General features: G+C 34.0%; 3 protein-coding genes and 1 long non-coding RNA gene across 9 annotated transcripts in view; 3 read left to right on the plus strand and 1 right to left on the minus strand.

Moving 5' to 3' along the window:
• The first annotated feature begins 10,322 nt into the window (after positions 1–10,322).
• LOC108974139 lies at positions 10,323–11,566 on the plus strand. The gene is made up of 3 exons (XR_001993787.1): positions 10,323–10,501; positions 10,613–10,846; positions 11,006–11,566. It is a non-coding gene; the product is annotated as an uncharacterized LOC108974139 (long non-coding RNA).
• Positions 11,567–12,593: 1,027 nt separating this feature from the next.
• LOC108974098 (39S ribosomal protein L55, mitochondrial) lies at positions 12,594–13,332 on the minus strand. The gene is made up of 2 exons (XM_018941733.1): positions 12,916–13,332; positions 12,594–12,844 (listed from the first exon to the last, which is right to left on the minus strand). The coding sequence occupies exons 1-2, from the start codon at positions 13,093–13,095 to the stop codon at positions 12,695–12,697; spliced, it is 330 nt and encodes a 109-aa protein (XP_018797278.1). The 5' UTR covers positions 13,096–13,332; the 3' UTR covers positions 12,594–12,694.
• An 81-nt stretch (positions 13,333–13,413) lies between these two features.
• On the plus strand, positions 13,414–14,476 carry LOC108974097 (ATP synthase subunit d, mitochondrial). Of its 3 annotated transcripts, none has more exons than XM_018941731.1 (2): positions 13,414–13,499; positions 13,837–14,476. In XM_018941731.1, exon 2 carries the CDS (start codon positions 13,855–13,857, stop codon positions 14,371–14,373), a length of 519 nt encoding a protein of 172 aa, XP_018797276.1. In that variant the 5' UTR covers positions 13,414–13,499; positions 13,837–13,854; the 3' UTR covers positions 14,374–14,476. The 3 variants fall into 3 exon arrangements, with proteins under 3 accessions (XP_018797276.1, XP_018797275.1, XP_018797277.1); XM_018941730.1 differs by having other exon boundaries at positions 13,450–13,516; XM_018941732.1 differs by lacking the exon at positions 13,414–13,499 and adding an exon at positions 13,502–13,561.
• Positions 14,477–15,030: 554 nt separating this feature from the next.
• LOC108974142 (lateral signaling target protein 2 homolog) overlaps positions 15,031–19,981 on the plus strand; it is a 61,513-nt gene continuing 56,562 nt past the window's right edge. For 2 of the 4 annotated variants that reach the window (XM_018941816.1, XM_018941819.1), the window contains exon 1: positions 15,031–16,146. In XM_018941816.1, coding sequence (XP_018797361.1) covers positions 16,111–16,146 — 36 coding nt within the window. In that variant the 5' untranslated portion in view covers positions 15,031–16,110. The remainder of the gene's footprint in view (positions 16,147–19,981) is intronic. The other 2 variants (XM_018941817.1, XM_018941818.1) reach the window with 2 other exon arrangements.

Below are 19,981 nucleotides of genomic sequence, written 5' to 3' on the forward strand. Positions count from 1 at the left end.
TTTTATTGTCGCGGCGGTGAAAGGAAAACCAAATATTCCTGATAAGTCAGTTCTCCAAGTTAATTTATGATAAGATAAATAAATTACTTTCAGGTGTATAAAGCAGAAAAGGTAAATATGCGAAGTTATGTGCGCAGATGTCTACCAAACTAGAACAAGCGAATGTAGTTAAAAACTACTGATAGAGAAGAGGAAAAAATGCAAGAATAGCTTTTCGAGTTTAATTAAAAATCTGGAAGTCAATATTTATTTTTTGCTGGAGAATACTTTTAAGTGAGGTTATAAAGTTGCCAGCAGAATTAAAACATAAAACACGTTAAGTTTGGTTGCACTAGGATTTTGATTGATCACTTTGTATGGTAGCTTTGTACATATGAATATACTATAATAGTGCGATTTTAATAATTTATTCGGAGATTATACCTTTGCTTTGCACCATAACCCATGCCAATTATTGGAACGGATCGTTCATCAAGTAATTTTGTCTAATGACAATACTCGTATCTGACCTTATTGAGTTTTTTCGCAGCCAACTCCACACCTAACAGCTTTACCGTCATATATATATATTTGAACAGCTGATGTAATAAGGCTTGTTTAAAAAAAATCTTAAGTTTTTTGGGATTGTTTTTTTTTTTGGTGTCCTATCGAAGATGGAAAATGGAAAGAGTGTTTTCGATATATTTTACTGTTTTACTATCAAAACTGTATAAAGGTTAAAATTATGTGATGTTTACGTGAACGGCAAGGATAAACTTGGTTTTCGAAATTTCGTTCAGACAATTTAATTCTTGAGAATGCAGCACGTGCTGAAAGGGCTCTTGAAGTCGATGTGGTTAAAATCGTATAATAACAGCTCTAGAAATTACTGAAAGATTAAATTTGTCTAATGCGAACGATCCCAAGCACATTATGAGTCTAGGCTTAATTTCACAGCTTCAGATATAGGTTCCTCACGTTCTTAAAGAACGAAATTGGCTTCGTCAGATAAAAATTTGCTTATCAAACGTCAAAGAAGTTGTGGTGGTGAAGCGCATTGTTACTGGCGACGAAAGATGGGTTATTTGCCAGAATGTAAAGCGCAAACCATTTCAAAGACTGTTAGTCTCAAAAAAAAGGTATGGTGTGGTCTGTTTGGTGGGATATAGAAGGGATTGTTTTTTTTTTTTTTTTGTGTTCTTTTGTCCAACAATAGTCCGATTAATTCTAAAGTGTATTGTGATCAGCTAGACAAAGTGAGTGATGCATTCAAACAGGAGAGCCCAGAATTGATCAATAGAAAAGGCGCACTGTTTCATCAGTATAATGCGAGATCTCATACACTTTTGATGATTGCTGATTGCTTTTGCAGCTTGAATGGAATGTGCTACCGCACCCAGCATATTCTCCACCTTTGGACTATTAATTATACTTATTACTTCTTAAAGTCTCTGATAAAGTTTTTGGGATGTGAGAACCTTCACCTGAAATCAGAACGTCTAGAATCACTACTCTGTCAGCTAGAAACAAAAATTTTATSWGCGTGGAAACAATCTATTGCTAGAAAGATTATAAAAGGTATTGGACCAAAATAAATAATACATACATAATTCTATAAAATTTTGTTTAAAGTGAACAAAAACAGAATTAATTTAGTGATCGATCCATGTCAAATAAAAAAGTTTCCTATACAAGAACTCAATAATGATAGTTCAGTTTATATGGCAGCTATATGCTATATTGGTTCGATCTGAAGAATTTCTTTGGAGATTGTAGCGTTGCTTTGGACAATTAGCCATGCTAAATTTCGAGAAGATGCCTCTTTAAATTAAAATGTTTCCCATACAAGGACATTATTCCGATCGTTCAGTTTGTATGGCAGCTATATGCTATAGTGGTCCGATAATGGTGGTTCCAAGAAATCGAATTTGCTATTATAARGTCATCAAAGCAGTTATTATTGCCGGAAAAGTAGTATTCGACACTAAACTACCACAAAATTTTTAATGAAGGATTTACCTTTATGTCCAGTCTAAAATCTTAAAATATATATACACATGTACCTATATAATAAACTCATATAATAACCATTAATAAGATTTCTATGCATTAAACACATTATAAATATATTTTTAATAATATTAAATTTAAAACAAAATCTTAAAAACTATATTTAAAATACCAAAATTTTCACTTTTCAATGAAAAAAACTTTAACTCGCCAATTTTAAAATCATATTAATGATGACTATGAACTTTTACTTTCGCACTGCAACACCAACAAATTAATTTACAGCACAAAAAAAAAAATATAAATATTTAGGTTTTTCGGTGTCGAAATTGATGCAGAGCAACGGCAAGTGATATCCAAAAGAAAAACCCCAAACTCAGCGCGCCACATCATTGATGGMGGACTGACAACGATGACTGCTGGCTCTTAGCGGATAATGGTGATTGGTTAATTAGGGTCAAATGCGGCTAAAATGACAAATGTTGGCACAACTGTAAACGACGACGACTACTGCACGAACAGCAAATCATTTTAAAACGTCTTTAAATGAATGGCAGACGAACGTTTTGGAGAAAATGAGTGTAATAACAATAATGTGAGGTAAAAAAATTAAAACAAATTTCAAAACTATAAATATAAACCGAAAAGCGAAAATGTGCGGCAGAAGATGGAAAGAGATACATAAATATGTATACATATGTACATATGTATGCTTAAATGGAACTCGAAAGAGCAATTCATAGCGGTAATAAGTTACCATATCAATGTGATTCAAGGCGGTCATTTAAATGCATGAATGAACAAATGAGGCGAACGGTGCATGATCGATGACTGGCGTGAATAAGTTGCCGAAAAAAGGCAACACAGCCGCAAGCGCAAACAGTCAAGGAAAAAAATTAAAAACCAAAAAATTTAAAAAAATAAGAAATGACCAAAAATGCAAAAACAAATATAACAAAAATTACAAAAGTAAAAATAACAAAAAATAGAAAAGTAAAAATAACAAAGCATACAAAACAAAAATAACAAAAAAAATATAAAAAAATAAAAAAATTACAAAAACAATAAAATTAAAAAAAAACAAGCAATTACTTAAAAAGATGAATGCAACGGTTTAATACAAATTTCGACACAGGAAGTCAGTCAACAACCAGCAAACAACCGTTAGCTCGCTTAAGTAGCTAGACACAGCAGCAAAGTTACGGCGAAGAGTAAAGAAAAATTCAAGATGCGATGCYGCTGTAACTGTATGCCGTTGCACAACAAGCCCTACAATAAAGCAGCAATAACAACAACATCAATATAAATTTCAGCAACGCCGTTTTGTTGGTTATCTCATGGCGCCCTGCAGTTTGAGGATATCAATTGCCCAATCGCTTGCATACACACACACATACACACAGACACGGTTTTCAATGCAGTCAATAAAAATTTAGTTATTTTTTAATGACTTCGGACACGCCATTTGCTACGGTTGTTGCTAATGAAGTCGTCGTCCGTAGTCTTCGACAGCTTCAAGTGCGCTTTGTTGARCGCAAAACCGTACATCCGCAAAAGAGGTCGCTTGAGTTGATTTTTCAGTGCCAAATTAACCGCTAGGCAGCCCTGGCGGCGCAGTCAATAAGTAGACTTTATTTATACAGCAGTTTTTTAAATTATTTATTTCKAGTTTTCTTGTTGCTTTTGAAGTTTTCAACGCCTCTGAATACCTGAAGTGTGGGGAGAGATAACTTTGCGATTTTGTTTTTGATTTGGGTTTTTTTAGTGTCAGACGTTATGAATATGGAAAATACTATTTGGTCTATAACTATCTTTGTGGGTTTGCCAAGAGATTGTAGCAGGTTAAACTCCTACATATCCAGAATAGACCCCGACATATCCAAYGTATGTCCTGCATGCAACGAGTCTCCACATGACACTGACCACTTCTTTTCATGCCCTATCAACCCTACTCATCTAACACCCTTTTCCCTTTGGTTCGACCCTGTCGAAACAGCACGTTTCCTGGGTCTCCCGCTAGATAACGTTAACGACAACATAAATAACCCTTACCATCCTAACCGGGATTGAGAAACCGTTAAACCAACAACACGTTTTGACGTCGTCGACGTAATCAAGCAAAGACCTCTTGATGCTCCTAGGAGGAGTTTCTGTGCTGGTACGGACAGAAACTGTTTGGAAACGAGTGCATTATGTTCCTTGACCGGGAGCATGCGATCAGCGTCTGATGGGATCAGAAGGGCTAGCTGTGTTATGAACTTCTAAAACCTTTTTAAACCATCAATATGAAATTCCCCGACAGCAACACATCAAATTGAAATGTGCGATTGCAGGAAAATGCTCTGAGTTCGCGACTAGACTCGAGGTAATCATTTTCCATCATTCGGTCCCATGTAACATGTCATCATTTGAAAAACAGAAAATGGGAAATTTTGCCTGAACTGCCTTGTTACCTTTTTGCCGCTTCTGATTACCGTTTGTTCACATGCGACGAGAGTATCCGGACGACATGACCTAGACAGCGTAGCCGCTGTCTCTTAATTCGCTGAATTATATCAATTTCGTCGGATATCTCGTACGTAAAGACTATAAATATTTCGCAAAACCTTCTCATCATATGTTGTCATCATTCATGCCTTTTCACCATAAAGCAGGATGATGTGTGATTCCGTTCCCACGACAGTCGGGTCTACGTAACCGGAACGAACCTGGATTTTTTATCCAGTCAAGGACCGTCGCCTCGGCAGAATTTTTCCGCTACAACAACTTGTAGAATTTGGTCTTTGTTCGACGAGAGAGGACTTTACTTCTCAAATGCCGAATCAGTCCGAGGTAGCACGTGTTGGCAAGAGTTATTCTGCGTTGGATTTCGAGCCTGACGTTGATGTTGGTGTTAATGTTGATTCCAAAATAGACGAAACTATCTACTACTTCGAAGTTAGGACTGKCAACAGCGACGTGGGAGCCAAGTCGCGAGTACGATGATTGTTTGTTTGATGACAGGAAATATTTCGTCTTTATTAAAGCTTAATTAAACGCTTTTCAACTATACAATAACGTTCGTTCACGGAATTTCCGCGAAAGAAAAGTAAAACTTCGCTGACTCGGCTTGCACCCACTAAAATAGTAAATCACAACGCCARTGCAGCAATCAATGCCATCATAAAGTTCAGGTGCTTATTACCCACATGTAGCTGACCAATTTGTAAATTGAAAATGTACGAAAAGAAAAGCGAAAGAAAGCGAAACACACAACACGGAAGCAGCCAAAGCAACAACARCAGCAATAGCAGCAGCAGCCGCGGCGGCAATGGCAACACCATTGGTGGCAGAAACCKCAGATTGCCACCGTTGATTGCCGGATTGCTGTTGGCGCGTAAGATGCGTTACACACCATAAGTACGCGGGTATGTGTGTGGGTATACAAATGCGCGCATATGAGCAGCGAGTTGGCGTTGGTAAGCCGCAAAATTACAATAGTGGCAAAMAAAAAATTGTATGCATTTACAGCAATTTATCACTTGARCCTTTCTGCAAAGCATAAACACACGCACATTTGTGGGTAAGCACGAAAAAKGAAACAAAAAAGTTTGCGCTGACGAGTAAATTGTGCGCGTACCTACGCCGGCTGCCTACGAAAGTGAATGTGACGCGCAACGSCAACCATTTAAAGCTCATAAATCTCTATTATGAAATTTTTGTCTCAAAAGACGCAAAAACAAAAACAAGACCGACAAAAAACAATAAGTACAAATCAAAATAATGAAAGAATTCGGCGAGAAACACATGCACACAAGTAAACATAGCGGCGAGTAAGAGATTTTGTAAGCGCAATCACAGCCAACTCATTTGGGAATAGCAACAACAACAGCAGGAAGCTGTTTTCAAGTGGCACCTTAGACGAAAATCAACGAAATCAAATTGAAATTGCAGCAACAAACTAAATCAGTTCAATTAAAGGTTACCAAGCGACASCCGRSGCGAGTCGGAGTGMGCGGCAAAGCRCGTGGCTGAAAGCAAACTTTTAGATAAAGCAATAGAATAACGTGTTTCACTAGTGTAGCTCTGAGACAGTCGCAGCAATGAATGGCTGCCAACACCGTAGAGGCCGATTTGCTCCCGGGAATTTCAGGAATTTCGCATAGTGTAAACAACAGACAGAAATAGTGTCGTAAGAAAATAGCGAACAAATGATTGCCAAAGTCAAGCTGGCGCAGTGTTGTTGGCAAAATAAAATGTCGTCAACTTASAGGAGTTGAAATTAGAAAGATATACATAGATAGATATTTATGTATATACATATGTATTTTTAAAAAGATTAAACAAATCAAAAATTAATATTAAGAAAAAAAGTGAAGAGATCAATACAAAAACAAGAAAAAACATTAACTTGTTGGCCAAAGCCATCCAAGAAATTGATTTTTATCGGTCGGATTGTATGACAACTATATCTTATAGTAGACCGATCTGCCTAAATATTCAGATATTGTTGGGTGRCCTTGGAAAACAAYCTATGCCGMATTTCGTGAACATAACTTGAGAAATAAACAAATTTTCATATAAGAATTTGATTTTTACGGTCAGTTTGTATGGCAGCTATATCTTATGGTATACCGATCTAAGTARTATATTCGGAGATTGTTGGGTTACTTTGGAAAACACTCTATACCAACTTTCATGAAGATATTTTTTCAAATAAAAAGTTTTCATATAAAAACTTAATTTTGAACGGTCAGTTTGTATGGCAGCTATACGATATAGACGTGCGATATTGGCGTTTCCGACAAATGAGCAGCTTCTTGGGGAGAAACGGRCGTGCGCAAAATTCCAAATCGATATCACAAAAACTGAGCGATTAGTTTGCGTTTATACAGAAAACACAAAAAACATAAAAAAAAATTTAATAAATTTCCAAAAATAAAATTAATTAAAAAACAATATTTTAGAAAAAATTCACTTCAAATTGTTATTGTAGAATGATTTAAATATTAGTCTAAAAAAATTAATTAATTCAAATTTCAAAAAACAAGAAAATAAATACATACATCAGCAAAAAATACACACATATTAATTTATGTACATACATATGTATGCGCTCATTTAAAATTAAAATAAATGMATTTTAATTGCAATTATTATTATTTTAAGAACTTCATTAAGCCGCTTGTCGGCACCTCCGATGCACTGACAAAATCTATTTTTGCAACGAAGCATGGCGACGCCRCGTTGCCAGTTGTTTTTATTATGTAAAATTGTATTTATTTTTATTGCATCTCACACAGTCATGCAATGATAATGAAAAGTGCAAAAGCATACAAAATAATATGTGTATGTGTGTGTTTGTTTGCATGGAGGTACATTGCACTGTCACCATATAAAGAAACCTATGCATGCATGTACATGTATGCAAATGCCGTTTCGTGCCAAGACATGTGATAAGCTAAGCCGCTGATAGATAATGACACTAGGATACACACATCTATATATGTACATACACATAGATCTAGCTGCAAACACCGATTTATATTCATACATATGTATGGGTACATTATTTTTATACTTTCTATAGCATTTTATTACCCGTATGCAATAAACTGCTTTTGAAATAATTGTTGTTGTAGCTAAAATTAACTAAGATGCACTTGAAGTGAATGAATCTGCGTAGAAAAGCGAAATGAAAAGCTAAAGTAAGATCGCTGAGACTCAGCATGTGCATACACTAGACTCTTGACACAGACAGTCATAACTACATACATATACATATGTATGTATGTACATATATTATATGCATCGGCTTATTTGTATATAGAAAGTTTAGATGCACGCATTGTTGCATCCAAGCAAATAGAAGTTTATAGAAAGCAAGAATGGAACAAGGGACAGAGCAAACGTTTGAAATAAGTTCAAGAAACTTTTCAAACATTTCTAATTGGACCATAGTACTAAGGTCCTACTAATATAGTAGAATAGCGAAAAATTTACTCCGAAACAATTAATTCTGAACCTGCCCTAAATTTTTAACAAATATTGTATGTATGTAACAAACGAGAGAATTTTCTTATCCTCGTTCCAATAGTCGGGTCTAAGCAATCGGAACGGACCCGGTYTTTTATCTGGCCAAGGACTGTCAACTAGGCACAATTCCTCGAAATTTCTTCAGAAATGATTTCCGCAACAACAACAACAATGTAACCTCTATTTCACCTTCAGTTAAAAATAATGAAAAAAATTCATTGAGAAATACATATGTATGCATGTACATAAGAAAAATTATTTAAAAAACAATAAAAGAAATATAAGAAAAAAAATTTTAAATAAATAAATAAAGAACAAAAGTAAAAGCAAAACAAAATTATATTTAAAAAATTTAAAACAGATGGATTTCAGAAAATCAGCTATTTTAATAAAAAAAAAAGAGTAAAAGAAATATAAAAGATAATAATAAACAAATTAAAAATAAAATAATAAATTTTCATAACCCCGCTCCATTTCAACAAAATATAATTATTAGTAATAAAAAATATTATTTCATCATCAATCTGCCGAAAAACATCTCAAGCGCGCATAGTTTGGCAAATAAAAATATATTTTTATTCAATAATATGCATAAGCGCTAAGAAATTAAAGCATTAACAGTTTATGTGAAAAGTGGGGCATGATCATGTGAAAACTGGAGGCAAACTATTCGACTAGCCAACCAAAAAAACGAAACAAAAACGATAAAGTAATGGAATTTACATGCTCAAAATTGTATTTCTACGCACCAAAGCGTAAACGCGTGTCTGTCTACTCCAYATATAATATCTTTTTCAATAATAAAGTTGCAAACGATGTGCGTCTCTAGTCACACAGCCATTGCCGAACAACATACACACATACACACACACACATTATTGGCAATTTATGAGCGTRGCAAATTCGGTTGCAACAAAAATTCAAAGTTGCCCCACATTTTCTCGACGCGCCTGGCCGGCATTAGTGCCCCCACAAATGTTCGGCAAGCTAGCTGCCGCCACCGCCAACTTTTATTATTGTTGTTGTTTATAAGTGATTTTGATTGTATTTTATTTTTTTCTGTGTATGAATTAATGTTTATGTAGCGATTTTTTCACAGCTCACGCTTTTTTGTACGAAAATTAGAAATGCACAAGATGCTGGGTGCGTATTTGCCCACATACAATCATACATACATATGTGTATGTAAACATACAGACATTGATAATGAAAACAGCGAAAGTGTTTGGTTAGTTTTTTCTTTAATTTATTTCAGACCGGAACGGTGAAGTTAGCGAAATTCCAAATATTTTGGAGAAAAGCAGAGGCGAAATTTATTAATTTAATGGACGAACAATCAAGTAGTAATTCGATAAATTGTTATAAAAACAAAACATMATTTGCTAACGATTTCTGTTTTTATTTTCAATAAAAATTCTTTATTTTGTTTTAATCTGACGAAAAAAACTTTGAAAGTGACAAACTGTAGCAACCGAAACAATAGGTTGTCAAGAACAAACAAATACCAAATTGTCAAAAAAAAACGAAAAATTCCTATTTTTTCTTTTAATTATAAGCGTCGGCTCCATATTGACGATTACTCAGTGCTTTTGGCGAGTTCCTGCCCGTCATTACAGTTTTTGTGACAGCTGGTTTCCGATCGCACATCTTCATGTTGTTTTTTTTTTTCAATTGAATTCAATTACTTAAAAAACAACTGAGCATTTGGAAATGCACACATACAAGTAGATAAACTAGTCAAGATTGGAAAGAATGTCACGCTGTGCCAACACTAATGACCAATGAATCGTCAACGCCAGCTGGAGGACAAAGAATTTCGCAAAAAAAATATGACAGTCTGTATGAATATACACTTTCGGCATTTTTATGGAGATGATGGTGAAGGAAATATATAGTCATAAAGAACGCTGGCGTGTGTAAACAAAAGTAAAAGTGATAAGTGATTTTTACTTTTGTTTACACACGCCAGCGTTCTTTATTAGTGATATAAGTGACTTTCATTTTGCATATATTGAGCAAAAGTTGGGAAACATTTAGACCGCGAACGAATATTAATATTCGTTCGCGGTCTAAATGTTTCCCAACTTTTGCTCAATATATGCAAAATGAAAGTCACTTATATCACTAATAAAGAACGCTGGCGTGTGTAAACAAAAGTAAAAATCACTTATCACTTTTACTTTTGTTTACACACGCCAGCGTTCTTTATTAGTAATATAAGTGATTTTTAGTTTGCATATATTGAGCAAAAGTTGGGAAACATTTAGACCGCGAACGAATATTAATATTTTTATTTTTCGTTGTTGTTGTACCGGCAGAAAGAAGTCTTCGAATTATCTACAGGCAAGCTATCAAGATTATAATCCTAGCATGAATTAAAGTCCGGGATTTAGTTAACGAAGCTCCGTCTGCTGTTGGAACGAATATTAATATCATAGCTGCTAAGATCCCGGAATTGGCACGAATTTTATGCGGCCAAGGAACATTGTTTCTAACAGTGAGTTACATTTATGGTCAGCCAATATGCGGTATACTCGTGCAGCTCTTTTACTTCTTACGTATAAACTTTTAAACTTTTTATTCTTACCATTCTTACTGCTTATTTTAGCAGTATGCCTGAAAGCGAAGATTTTTGATAAAGGATAGTAATCAAATATAAAAACCTTTAAGGAGACTCAAAAGATTCAAAGTAAATAGCTGGTAAAATACGGAAGCGAAACAAGCACAGGAGAAGTTGCTAGCAAAACGAGAGTAGCAATGTAGTTACTTCACTGCACAACTGGTCGCATTTTCATGGACTTCCTTCAACTGGAACGACGTGAATTTGTTCAAAATGTTATAGGTGGGCACAAAGTGTACATATGTATGTTTATGAAGTATTTCGCGTAAATAAATATAAACATCTTAGTCCGCATAGAAAATGATGTGCAATAAAACGATAAAAATACATTGTATGTTTATTAACGCACTTGTATATTCTCGCCTTTATATATGARTTCAGCTGTGTGAAAAGGTGGAAGATGAGGGAATAGAAGCAAAAGCCTGTGCATCAAAGCAAAGAGGAAAAAGTGCAGCTGCTACGGTACCCCAGCCAACTAGGCTTGACCATAAAACTGATGCGTTGCCAAATATCTGTTGGGATGCACTTTACRAAACAGTTTTGTTATCAACATTTCGTACACATAAACAGTACTACAAAACAACAACGTTTTGAAATACCAAACTGCAGGATTCCGAGATTATGGTCAAAGTAGTTAATCATTAAATGCTCTCTGCGAATTTCACAGCAATCTATGTATGAGCTATGGCACTTATAATAATAAATGGTGTCGAAGAAAACTGTTGTAAAACCCCTGCGAATGAACGATAAGAAAATGCAAAGGAAAGCAGCAGAAAAAGAAACTGCTGGAGTAAAGTAGCTGCAGCGTCGTGGACGCCGCCACCACTTCCACAATTTACGAAGAAACAACGGCATCCACGACAAAGTAGACAAATAGAACGGGAAATTAAGCTACGGAATGGGTCAACAAACATTTTTGTAAATTATTTGTTTAGATTACGATATATGTGGTAAGAAATAAAAACAATTACGTTTTCTTGCTTAATCCATTGCTTTGCACTCCAATTTGCAGCAATCGTCTAGGAAATTTTTGCTTTTCTTTAATTTTTATTCGTAATTTTCTTTATAGCTTTTCTTCACAGCACTTGTAACTTTACTTGTATTGGTTACTTGCATTTTTTGTGCAATCTTTTACTATTTTCGTCACTATTGTATGTTAAGTATATACTTTGCTTATAAACTTATTGCACTTTATCAAATTCACTATGCATACTTATAAATCGCACTTGTTTATATTTGCTCTGTTGTTATTTTTGGGTAATGCCCAGCCAACTTGTCTGTACATTTCACCGAATAATTGCCGAAACCGAAACGATTGCGAATCTCACTAATGCAACATCACGTACGGACTAAAAAAACGGACTGAAAGCAGAAAATTACAAATTCCAAGAAGAAGCGGAATAGAAAACTTTTGCCAATTGGATAAGTCAAACAGTTGGCAACGCCACTAGTGCATTAAAGATGCCAGCTCATGTAAAATATTTATAGAAATTAAGAAATCATTTATTTTAATATTGTGTAAAGCTAAATATGTAGATAAAGCGTACGTATTCTTTTGTTTGACTTTTTAATTACGTTAATTTAATTTTTATTAAAATTCGTTTATCAAATTATAGATTGCTAAACAGATTTCTTATTTAAATGTTAGTTGGTAAAGTTTTCGTACTGTACTTTGAAAAGCAAATTTAATAATGCTTCCTATTCATAATTTACTTTGTATAAGAAAATATGTGGTAAGTTTTCTAATATTCATTGTTTTAAACTATAAACAATTTWAAAAAATGTTCAATAAATATATAGACAACCTATGTCAAGAAGAGTGTATAAAATTGTTTACGTATATGTAAATTTCAAGTTATTGATACAAGTTTTTTCGTTTGCCSAAGATCGATCAATACATTATTCGCAATTGTTACTTAAACTTACGCAAAAGTTTACTTAATTCACCAAGAAACTTATACTCAATTAATACAAGACTTGAAGGAATTAACATCTAATGTTAAAACCAATTTTATAACTTGTTAATGAAATTCAATTTCACAATCGTACTTTGTAACAATATATATTTAACTATTGTTTCTTCTTAATATATTTCATATATTTCTTTGCATTGAAGGTATCTTCAACTTCCTCCATAATCTTGACCTTCTTCCGTGGCTTACGTGCTTCYAACCGTGCTTTCCGCTCAGCTTCGCTTAAGGTACTAAGGTCCAATGGCAACTATTATTGCAAAATGAAAAGATGTTATAAATAATTTACATTCGCTTTGTATTAAATAAGTTTATTCTCACCTTGATTATTTTCCTTGGCTCGTGGTAGCGTATGTTAATTGTGGAACCATCAGGCTGCACAACCACRGTAGGATACATGCGGCAATACACAGAGCGATGTAGTCGCGTTACAGCGGCGGACGCGGATGAAATACAACGCATCTGTTGCTGACCTTTATTTATTAAATGTTTTAGAAGCATTTTTGTTATTATCTAATCCGATTTTTATACAAATATGCCTCACAAAGTAAATCTATAACAAAAACTCTTCTGCTTTTGGAAACAGCTGGTTGTTCACTCGCCAATGATAATAAAAAGTAACGAATTAGAGATGGGCGATTGTCCACAATCGTACTCGTACTGGATGTGACAAAAGTTTGTTATAATGGGAAAAGAAAAAAACATATTTTTTAAATAAAAAACATAAACGTTTGAAGAATTTTAGAAGATTCTCAACAATGGCCTTTGATAAAAAACTACTTCCAAATAGTGTTTCTTGAGCAACCATGTATGTATGTATTTCGAACTCGTTGCTTTAAAGTCGCTGTTCGGCACAAAACGTTGAAAATTGACGTTCGTTGTCATCCGATTGAGCTGTCAARTTGGTGAGTGCGGAAAATTGGTTAGTTAATTTACACAATAATTTAATTTTCTGGATTTTTAAGTGGTAAAATACTATATATAGTTTTTTAAAATCAAAATTATTGATGTCCTAACAGATAAATAACTAGTGGAAATTATACAACTTTTGGTTTTTACAAAATAAAGTCGATATTTTTGCACAAAGAAATTACATAATTATTAGTGCCAAGTTATGACGTTAAATAATGCAGTATTTTTATACAATCTAACACCACGTTATAATAAAATCGTCAAGAAAAGCTATTGTTTATTAAAAATGATTTGTATTATTATTGATGAAACCCATTTTTCTTTTTGCAGAAATCCCTTACTATTGAAATGGCTTCACGTCGTATTGCACAGACTTCTGTCAACTGGGCCGCTCTGGCTGAGCGTGTGCCTGCTAACCAAAAGGCTAACTTCGGTGCTTTCAAAACCAAGTCAGACGCTTACTTGCGTAGTGTTTTGGCTAATCCCGAAAATCCACCACAAATCAATTGGGCTCACTACAAACAATTGATCCCAGTCGCTGGTATGGTTGACACGTTCCAGAAACAATATGAAGCACTCAAAGTGCCATACCCAGTTGATAATGTAACCCCACAAGTGGAAGCTGAAATCAAGGATACCAAGAGCGAAATCGAAAGCTTCAAGAAGGGTTCCCAAGCACGCATTGCTCAGTACCAGCAAAGCATTGATCACTTGAAACAAATGTTGCCATACGACCAAATGACTATGGAAGACTACCGTGATTCATTCCCTGAACAAGCTTTGGATCCTATTAACCGCCCAACATTCTGGCCTCATGATGCTGAGGAACAACGTGACAACAAAGATAGAGCACACGCTGAACATTAAATGTTGTTATGAATAGTCTAAGCATGAAAGCATTGTTCACAGCGATTTAAACGAAAAGTTGTAATTTGCAAATACAACCTTATAAATGTAAAAACTCAATACCACAAGTTTTGTTTCAATAAATTAGTTTAAAACAAATTCTTATTTTTTACAATATACCACTTGACAGTAAGTAGACTTTAAACATGTCGATACATAAACAAATGGTTGCAAACTTATAACTTAGCTGTACCATATCATATACTTTGTTAAAAAAACAACCAATTTACTTTATGCTGTTTTTGTTTTAMACTTTAGGTCAAAATTTTGTAGAAATTGAGCGCTGTACATTTTTTGTTAACTGCGTTGAATTAAATTCACTTGCTGATCTTCAATCAAATTCTCAAGCATGGGAAGCAGAGTTGCAACTATTTGTTAATACATATTTATTTATTTTTTTCTTGGTAACTTTATATATATGTTTTTCAATTTAAGTAGAAAATATGAATATACGTTATAATTAATATTTTAAATAAAATAAAAAATAATGTAGGCATAATTTGTAAACAAAATAACTCGATTTTGAAGAACTGTAGGTACTGGATAACCCCAATCGTTTGTATACAACCCTGTTGATGGCGACATCGTTGACTACTCGTCAATCGTAATTTTGTTGTGGCCAAGTGTGGTTCCACGAATAAGTCAGAGTGCAATTCGTTTTTTTACAAGTAAATTGTGGAATTTTCTTTTWTATTTTCATTTAATTCGATCGAGCAATTTAAGTTTAAAAATATAAGCGCGTTTGGCTATTCAAATGGAAAGACCACGGCGGGTATTACTCGAAACATGTGCGGATTTACATTTTTAAATGTAATCTTAGCATACAAAAGTGCATAATTTTGTAAATTTGATGGTGGAAAGTGACGTGAAATTTTCCATGTAAGCATATTGAAAAAGTTTCACTGCAAATAAAGTATTCCTACAAAAAAAGTTGTTTTGCTAAAAGTGCATATGCAAATTTGGCAATTTTTAKTAAAATATGTGTGTGTAGGGCGGAATCTGTGCGTACAAGTACAAAGTTGAAGTGTGAATATCGTATAAAATTATGTGGTAGCGGATGTTTTTGTTATGTCGTATGAACTGCAACGAATAACAAAAGAAGGCCACAGAAAAGTAATAGTAACACCGTTCTTATTGCCTATACGATAGCGTGTTCGTACATATAAATATTTAATAATTCAAAATATATAGCGGGAATAGTGAAAATCAGTGTATTTTACATTCTACGCTTCATTGCGTCATTCCTGTCTGGCAGTGTTTCTTTGTTTTGCTTTTGTTCCTCAAGCGGGTGCGTCTATGCCTTGTGGATGCATGCCTATATCTAGTTCATTGTGTACATATGCATTTTTCGTATTTCATTGTGTACTTCCATCCGGGCGCTGTTTAACATTTCCTTTTAATTTTTCGTTTTGTTGGCTGTCAACGTAGCCTCGAGAAAATTTGTTGTTGCAGTTTGGCCATCTGTGCAAGTGCAAAACATACGTCAGTGCGCCTGGCCGAAGGACGACGCCTTTTTCAACAATAAAAAGTCCCTAACAAATTTTGTCAAGATAAAGCATAACGCGAGGAAAAAATAAATAAACAGTGTATGGTGTCAGTGAKTGGAGTAGTCGAAGCAAAAATAAAATCAAAGAATCATAAAAACAACCATATTAGCCGCCAGCAAACCATCAACGAAGATCGCAGTAAAGGCATAAAATGGACACATTTCGAAAGTGGCTGAACAAACCAAAGGTAGGCAGATATAAAAATATAAACAAAGCAAAAACAAGTATATATTGCAAAATGGTTTTAAAAAAAGTCAAACTTAGGTTTTGTATGAATTCAGGTTTTTTAATGAATAGCTCTAMTATGTTGCTCTGCTTATGTTATACCAAAATGTCATTAACTCTTAGTTAATTAAAAGAAAACGGATATCCACTGTAAATAAAAATAAGTAATCAAAACATGTATAGTGTGTGTAATTCTTGAATTTAAAGCTTACTAAGTTCAAAATTTTAAGCATTTATTGAAGTTTGTCGTTTCATCCACGTGTTATGGCAATTGTTTTTCCGAATTTAAGAAATTTTTCGAAAATCAATTTCACTTTAAAGAACAATGTATAACGGTGTGCCACTTTAAAGCAACTGACGACACTTTTTCTTTATTAATATCTACTTATTTAGGAAGAGAGAGTTTCTTCCTCATTCCATTCTGTGATTCCGCTTGGTTGCTGCGCATACCATGCGGTCTGAACATTAACAACAATTCACCGCAAACAAGCAGCAACGTCAAAGTAACTGTTGCAGGCACAACTCATTAGCAACATCTTTTTCTGATCTCTTCAGTTTTTCTGTTGCTTCTGTCACGCTTATTACTTCTGGTTTTACTATTGCCTCTTCCTCACCAGCTAATTCCGAATAATGGCATTTCATCGTTTATCTGCTACCAATGTGGATACCTACAACTTACTAATATACGAATGTACTTACATATGCATTCATTCACATTGCTTTCGACTGATATATTTGTATGTATTTATGTGTATATTTTGATTTTTGTATATTTTCTTTGTTTGCCTGTGTTGCTCTTCACTTGATTGCAAGAAGCCTTCAATTCTTCAAGATTGGCCGATCGCATGCAACAATTTAGCACACACTAACTGGGCCTYATTCGAAGCCGGATATGAAGAATTTGCTCGTAGCTGTTAACTGGCTATGWACTGCAAATATAGATTTGTCGGTATGTTGTGTTGCTTGCTTCTTGCCACATKTTTGCCATGTTGCGTGTGCTTGGTCGGCAATATTTGGCCAACTTTCAGCARATATGATGTAAATTCGCATGGAAAGTTGTCTGGAGGTTGTTTATTTTTAGCACGAGACTAGATTATTTCGTTAGTGTGTAATTTTACTGAAAACCATATAATTTTTTAAAAGGTAAAAATTAATTTTATTTCAATTTAAAAGAATATTATTATTTAATATTTTGTATATTTATAGTTCTTGGTATTTTAAATTCAGGAAGTGTGCTGAAATGTGTCACAGTTTTCAAGATTAAAAARCAGAACAGTGGTCACAATCGCCGACATCGGTTTATTAGTTGCCATACAAACTAAACGAGAAAGATTAAGTTTCTAAGGCTATAAGTGATCTAAGAAGAAATATCCCGGATTGGATCACTATTTTATATAGCTGTTATACAAACAGATTGTTCAAAACTAGGTTTTTGCATGCAATWTCYTTATTTGTGATGTGCATTGTGTCTTCGGTGCAACGGTAGTTAACATTTTTTCTTTTAGTTCCATTTGAGTTTTTCTCAAGTGAAATGTGCGAAAGTAAAAGTCTCAAAATTGCTATAAATGCACAAACCTCATAACTATATGTATTTATGTCTGTATGTTAAAGAAAGTCTTTCGAAATCAATTGACACTATTTGATTGCCAACTTTTCTTACACGCTCGCCGCTACGCTTGATTTTCACTCTTTTTGGCGAAAAGACRCGCAAGCTGGTGGCAATGCAATCCCACGCCGTCTGCCACAGCTGCTTTCAAATTTGCCAAAAAGGAAACGYACACACATACAAACAAACAATACACAGGTAATATGCGGCAAAAATTAATCACTKCACATACAAATGTTATTATTTAAAGCCGGTGAAAGGAAAAAATGCCGCGAAACATGRTTGAAATAATGCAYAGTATRTGTGAAGTAAAAGCTGCAGAAAGTTTTGGGTTTCTACGAAACTGTCGAAATTATGGGTGCTGATGGATTCTGTGCTGTCAAAATACTAGTGGTTGTGTACTTGACGTTCCAGTGCCGGAACTTGTTTATATTCATGCACAGATGCTTTAATAATGTTTGTACATCGGTATCTGTGGTTATAAATCACATTTTGTTTTCTCCAACGCTTTAATTTTCACACTTGGGTTTTTTATTTCTACGCCCACCTCACTGACAGACAGCCGTTCCCCTAAAGCGCCAGAAATAATTCAATTATTATTGTACTTTATCGCGTCTCAATTCGTTTTGTGCCTCTGTTAAGCCGCTGTTCTTTGTTTGTCGTTGTGTTCTATTTTTAACACGTGTAAGTGCAAATAATCACGTATTATTTCTGTTGTTGTTGCTTTTATCTTATAAAATTTTTATATTTCTTTAYTTGACGCGCAAGTCCAAATGATTTGTCGGCTCTTCGATTTGGTGCTAAAAATATTTTTAAAATGTATTTGGTGTGGCGGCTCGCAGCGACGATGACGTAGGCAATATAAAGATTTGAAAATTGCTCTCGAGGGAGTGGTGTGTTGAAAATAAACTTTTATATTTAAATTTACTCGCGACAGTGAAGGCAATTCGATGGCACCAATCTTTGTTTGCAACGTACAAATGTCCATAATATGACCTATAAATAGTCGGCTGCGTACGCAATGGTGACACGTTTAGCCAGACTGCATGCATGAAGAGGGTGACCCATATACTCAAAGTTTATATTTTTAGGTTTACATTATATTTAAATTGTAAATTCGGTTTTTTAAAGAATTTTTATTATGTGGAAATGTGTTTTTTGTTATAAATGATAGATAGGAAAAGTTTTTAATTAAATTTATTAATTTTTGTCAATTCAAGCAAATTCTCTCACGCTGTTGTATTGTAATTTGATCATTATTTTAATATCCTGATCAATGTATAATAAATTTTCCACGGAGACCCTATAAAATATAAAATATATGTATATTAATGATCAACATGATTATGTCCGTCTATTTTTTATATTAAAAGAATATTTCCAATCCATCTAAATATATCTCTSATTAATTTAAAATTATCTTAATTACTTTTTTGTGTCTAATTTATTTCAATACACACACATTCTTGCATTTCGTGTGCGTAATTTCCTTTTATTTTTAATTTCGACGCAGTATGCATTAGACTTTGGTGTTGTTGCTTTTTGCCTATAGTATATTGAATTTGCAATATGAGACACGTTTATTGAGGACAAGCGAAGCGATGCGATTGCGCGATTTGCTGTTGGTGTTGCTGTTGTTGTGCCGCCGTCATCGGCCSTAGTTRTCACCGTCGTCATTGTCGGCAGCGTCATCGCCGACTACTTGYATGCATATGTCGCCAACAGCGCACACGTTGCTAATAAGTTGCTTGTTGATTTTTACAGTGTACGGAAATGGAAATTTTTCAAGTATACATATAGTATGTATGTACTATATTATATACAATATTTTATTAACTTTTAAAAATTACAATAATTAAAATTTTTCTAACCAAATTTCATTTTATTTATACCATACGATATTACTTCTGTTTATTTATTTTTTTATTAGCTTCCTGTTTCTTTGCCTTCTTAATATTTGTTTCTACATTTAATGTCAATATTTTGTATCATCTATTCGAATTGCGATATTTTTAAAATATTTTTAATATCGACACTAAGCACAGCACGCGTGCAAACCAACCAAGTAACATAAATATAAACTAAAATATATGTTTATTAATGCCCTGTAGGAAAATTTCAGATTCTAACTGAGATGATATGGCAGTATTTTTATTTTATAGAAAATAAAAATCCTCCTTTTTTGACGTTG

Source organism: Bactrocera latifrons, unplaced genomic scaffold (assembly GCF_001853355.1).
Source record: "Bactrocera latifrons isolate USDA-ARS-PBARC rearing strain unplaced genomic scaffold, ASM185335v1 scaffold_53, whole genome shotgun sequence".
NCBI lineage: Eukaryota > Metazoa > Arthropoda > Insecta > Diptera > Tephritidae > Bactrocera > Bactrocera latifrons.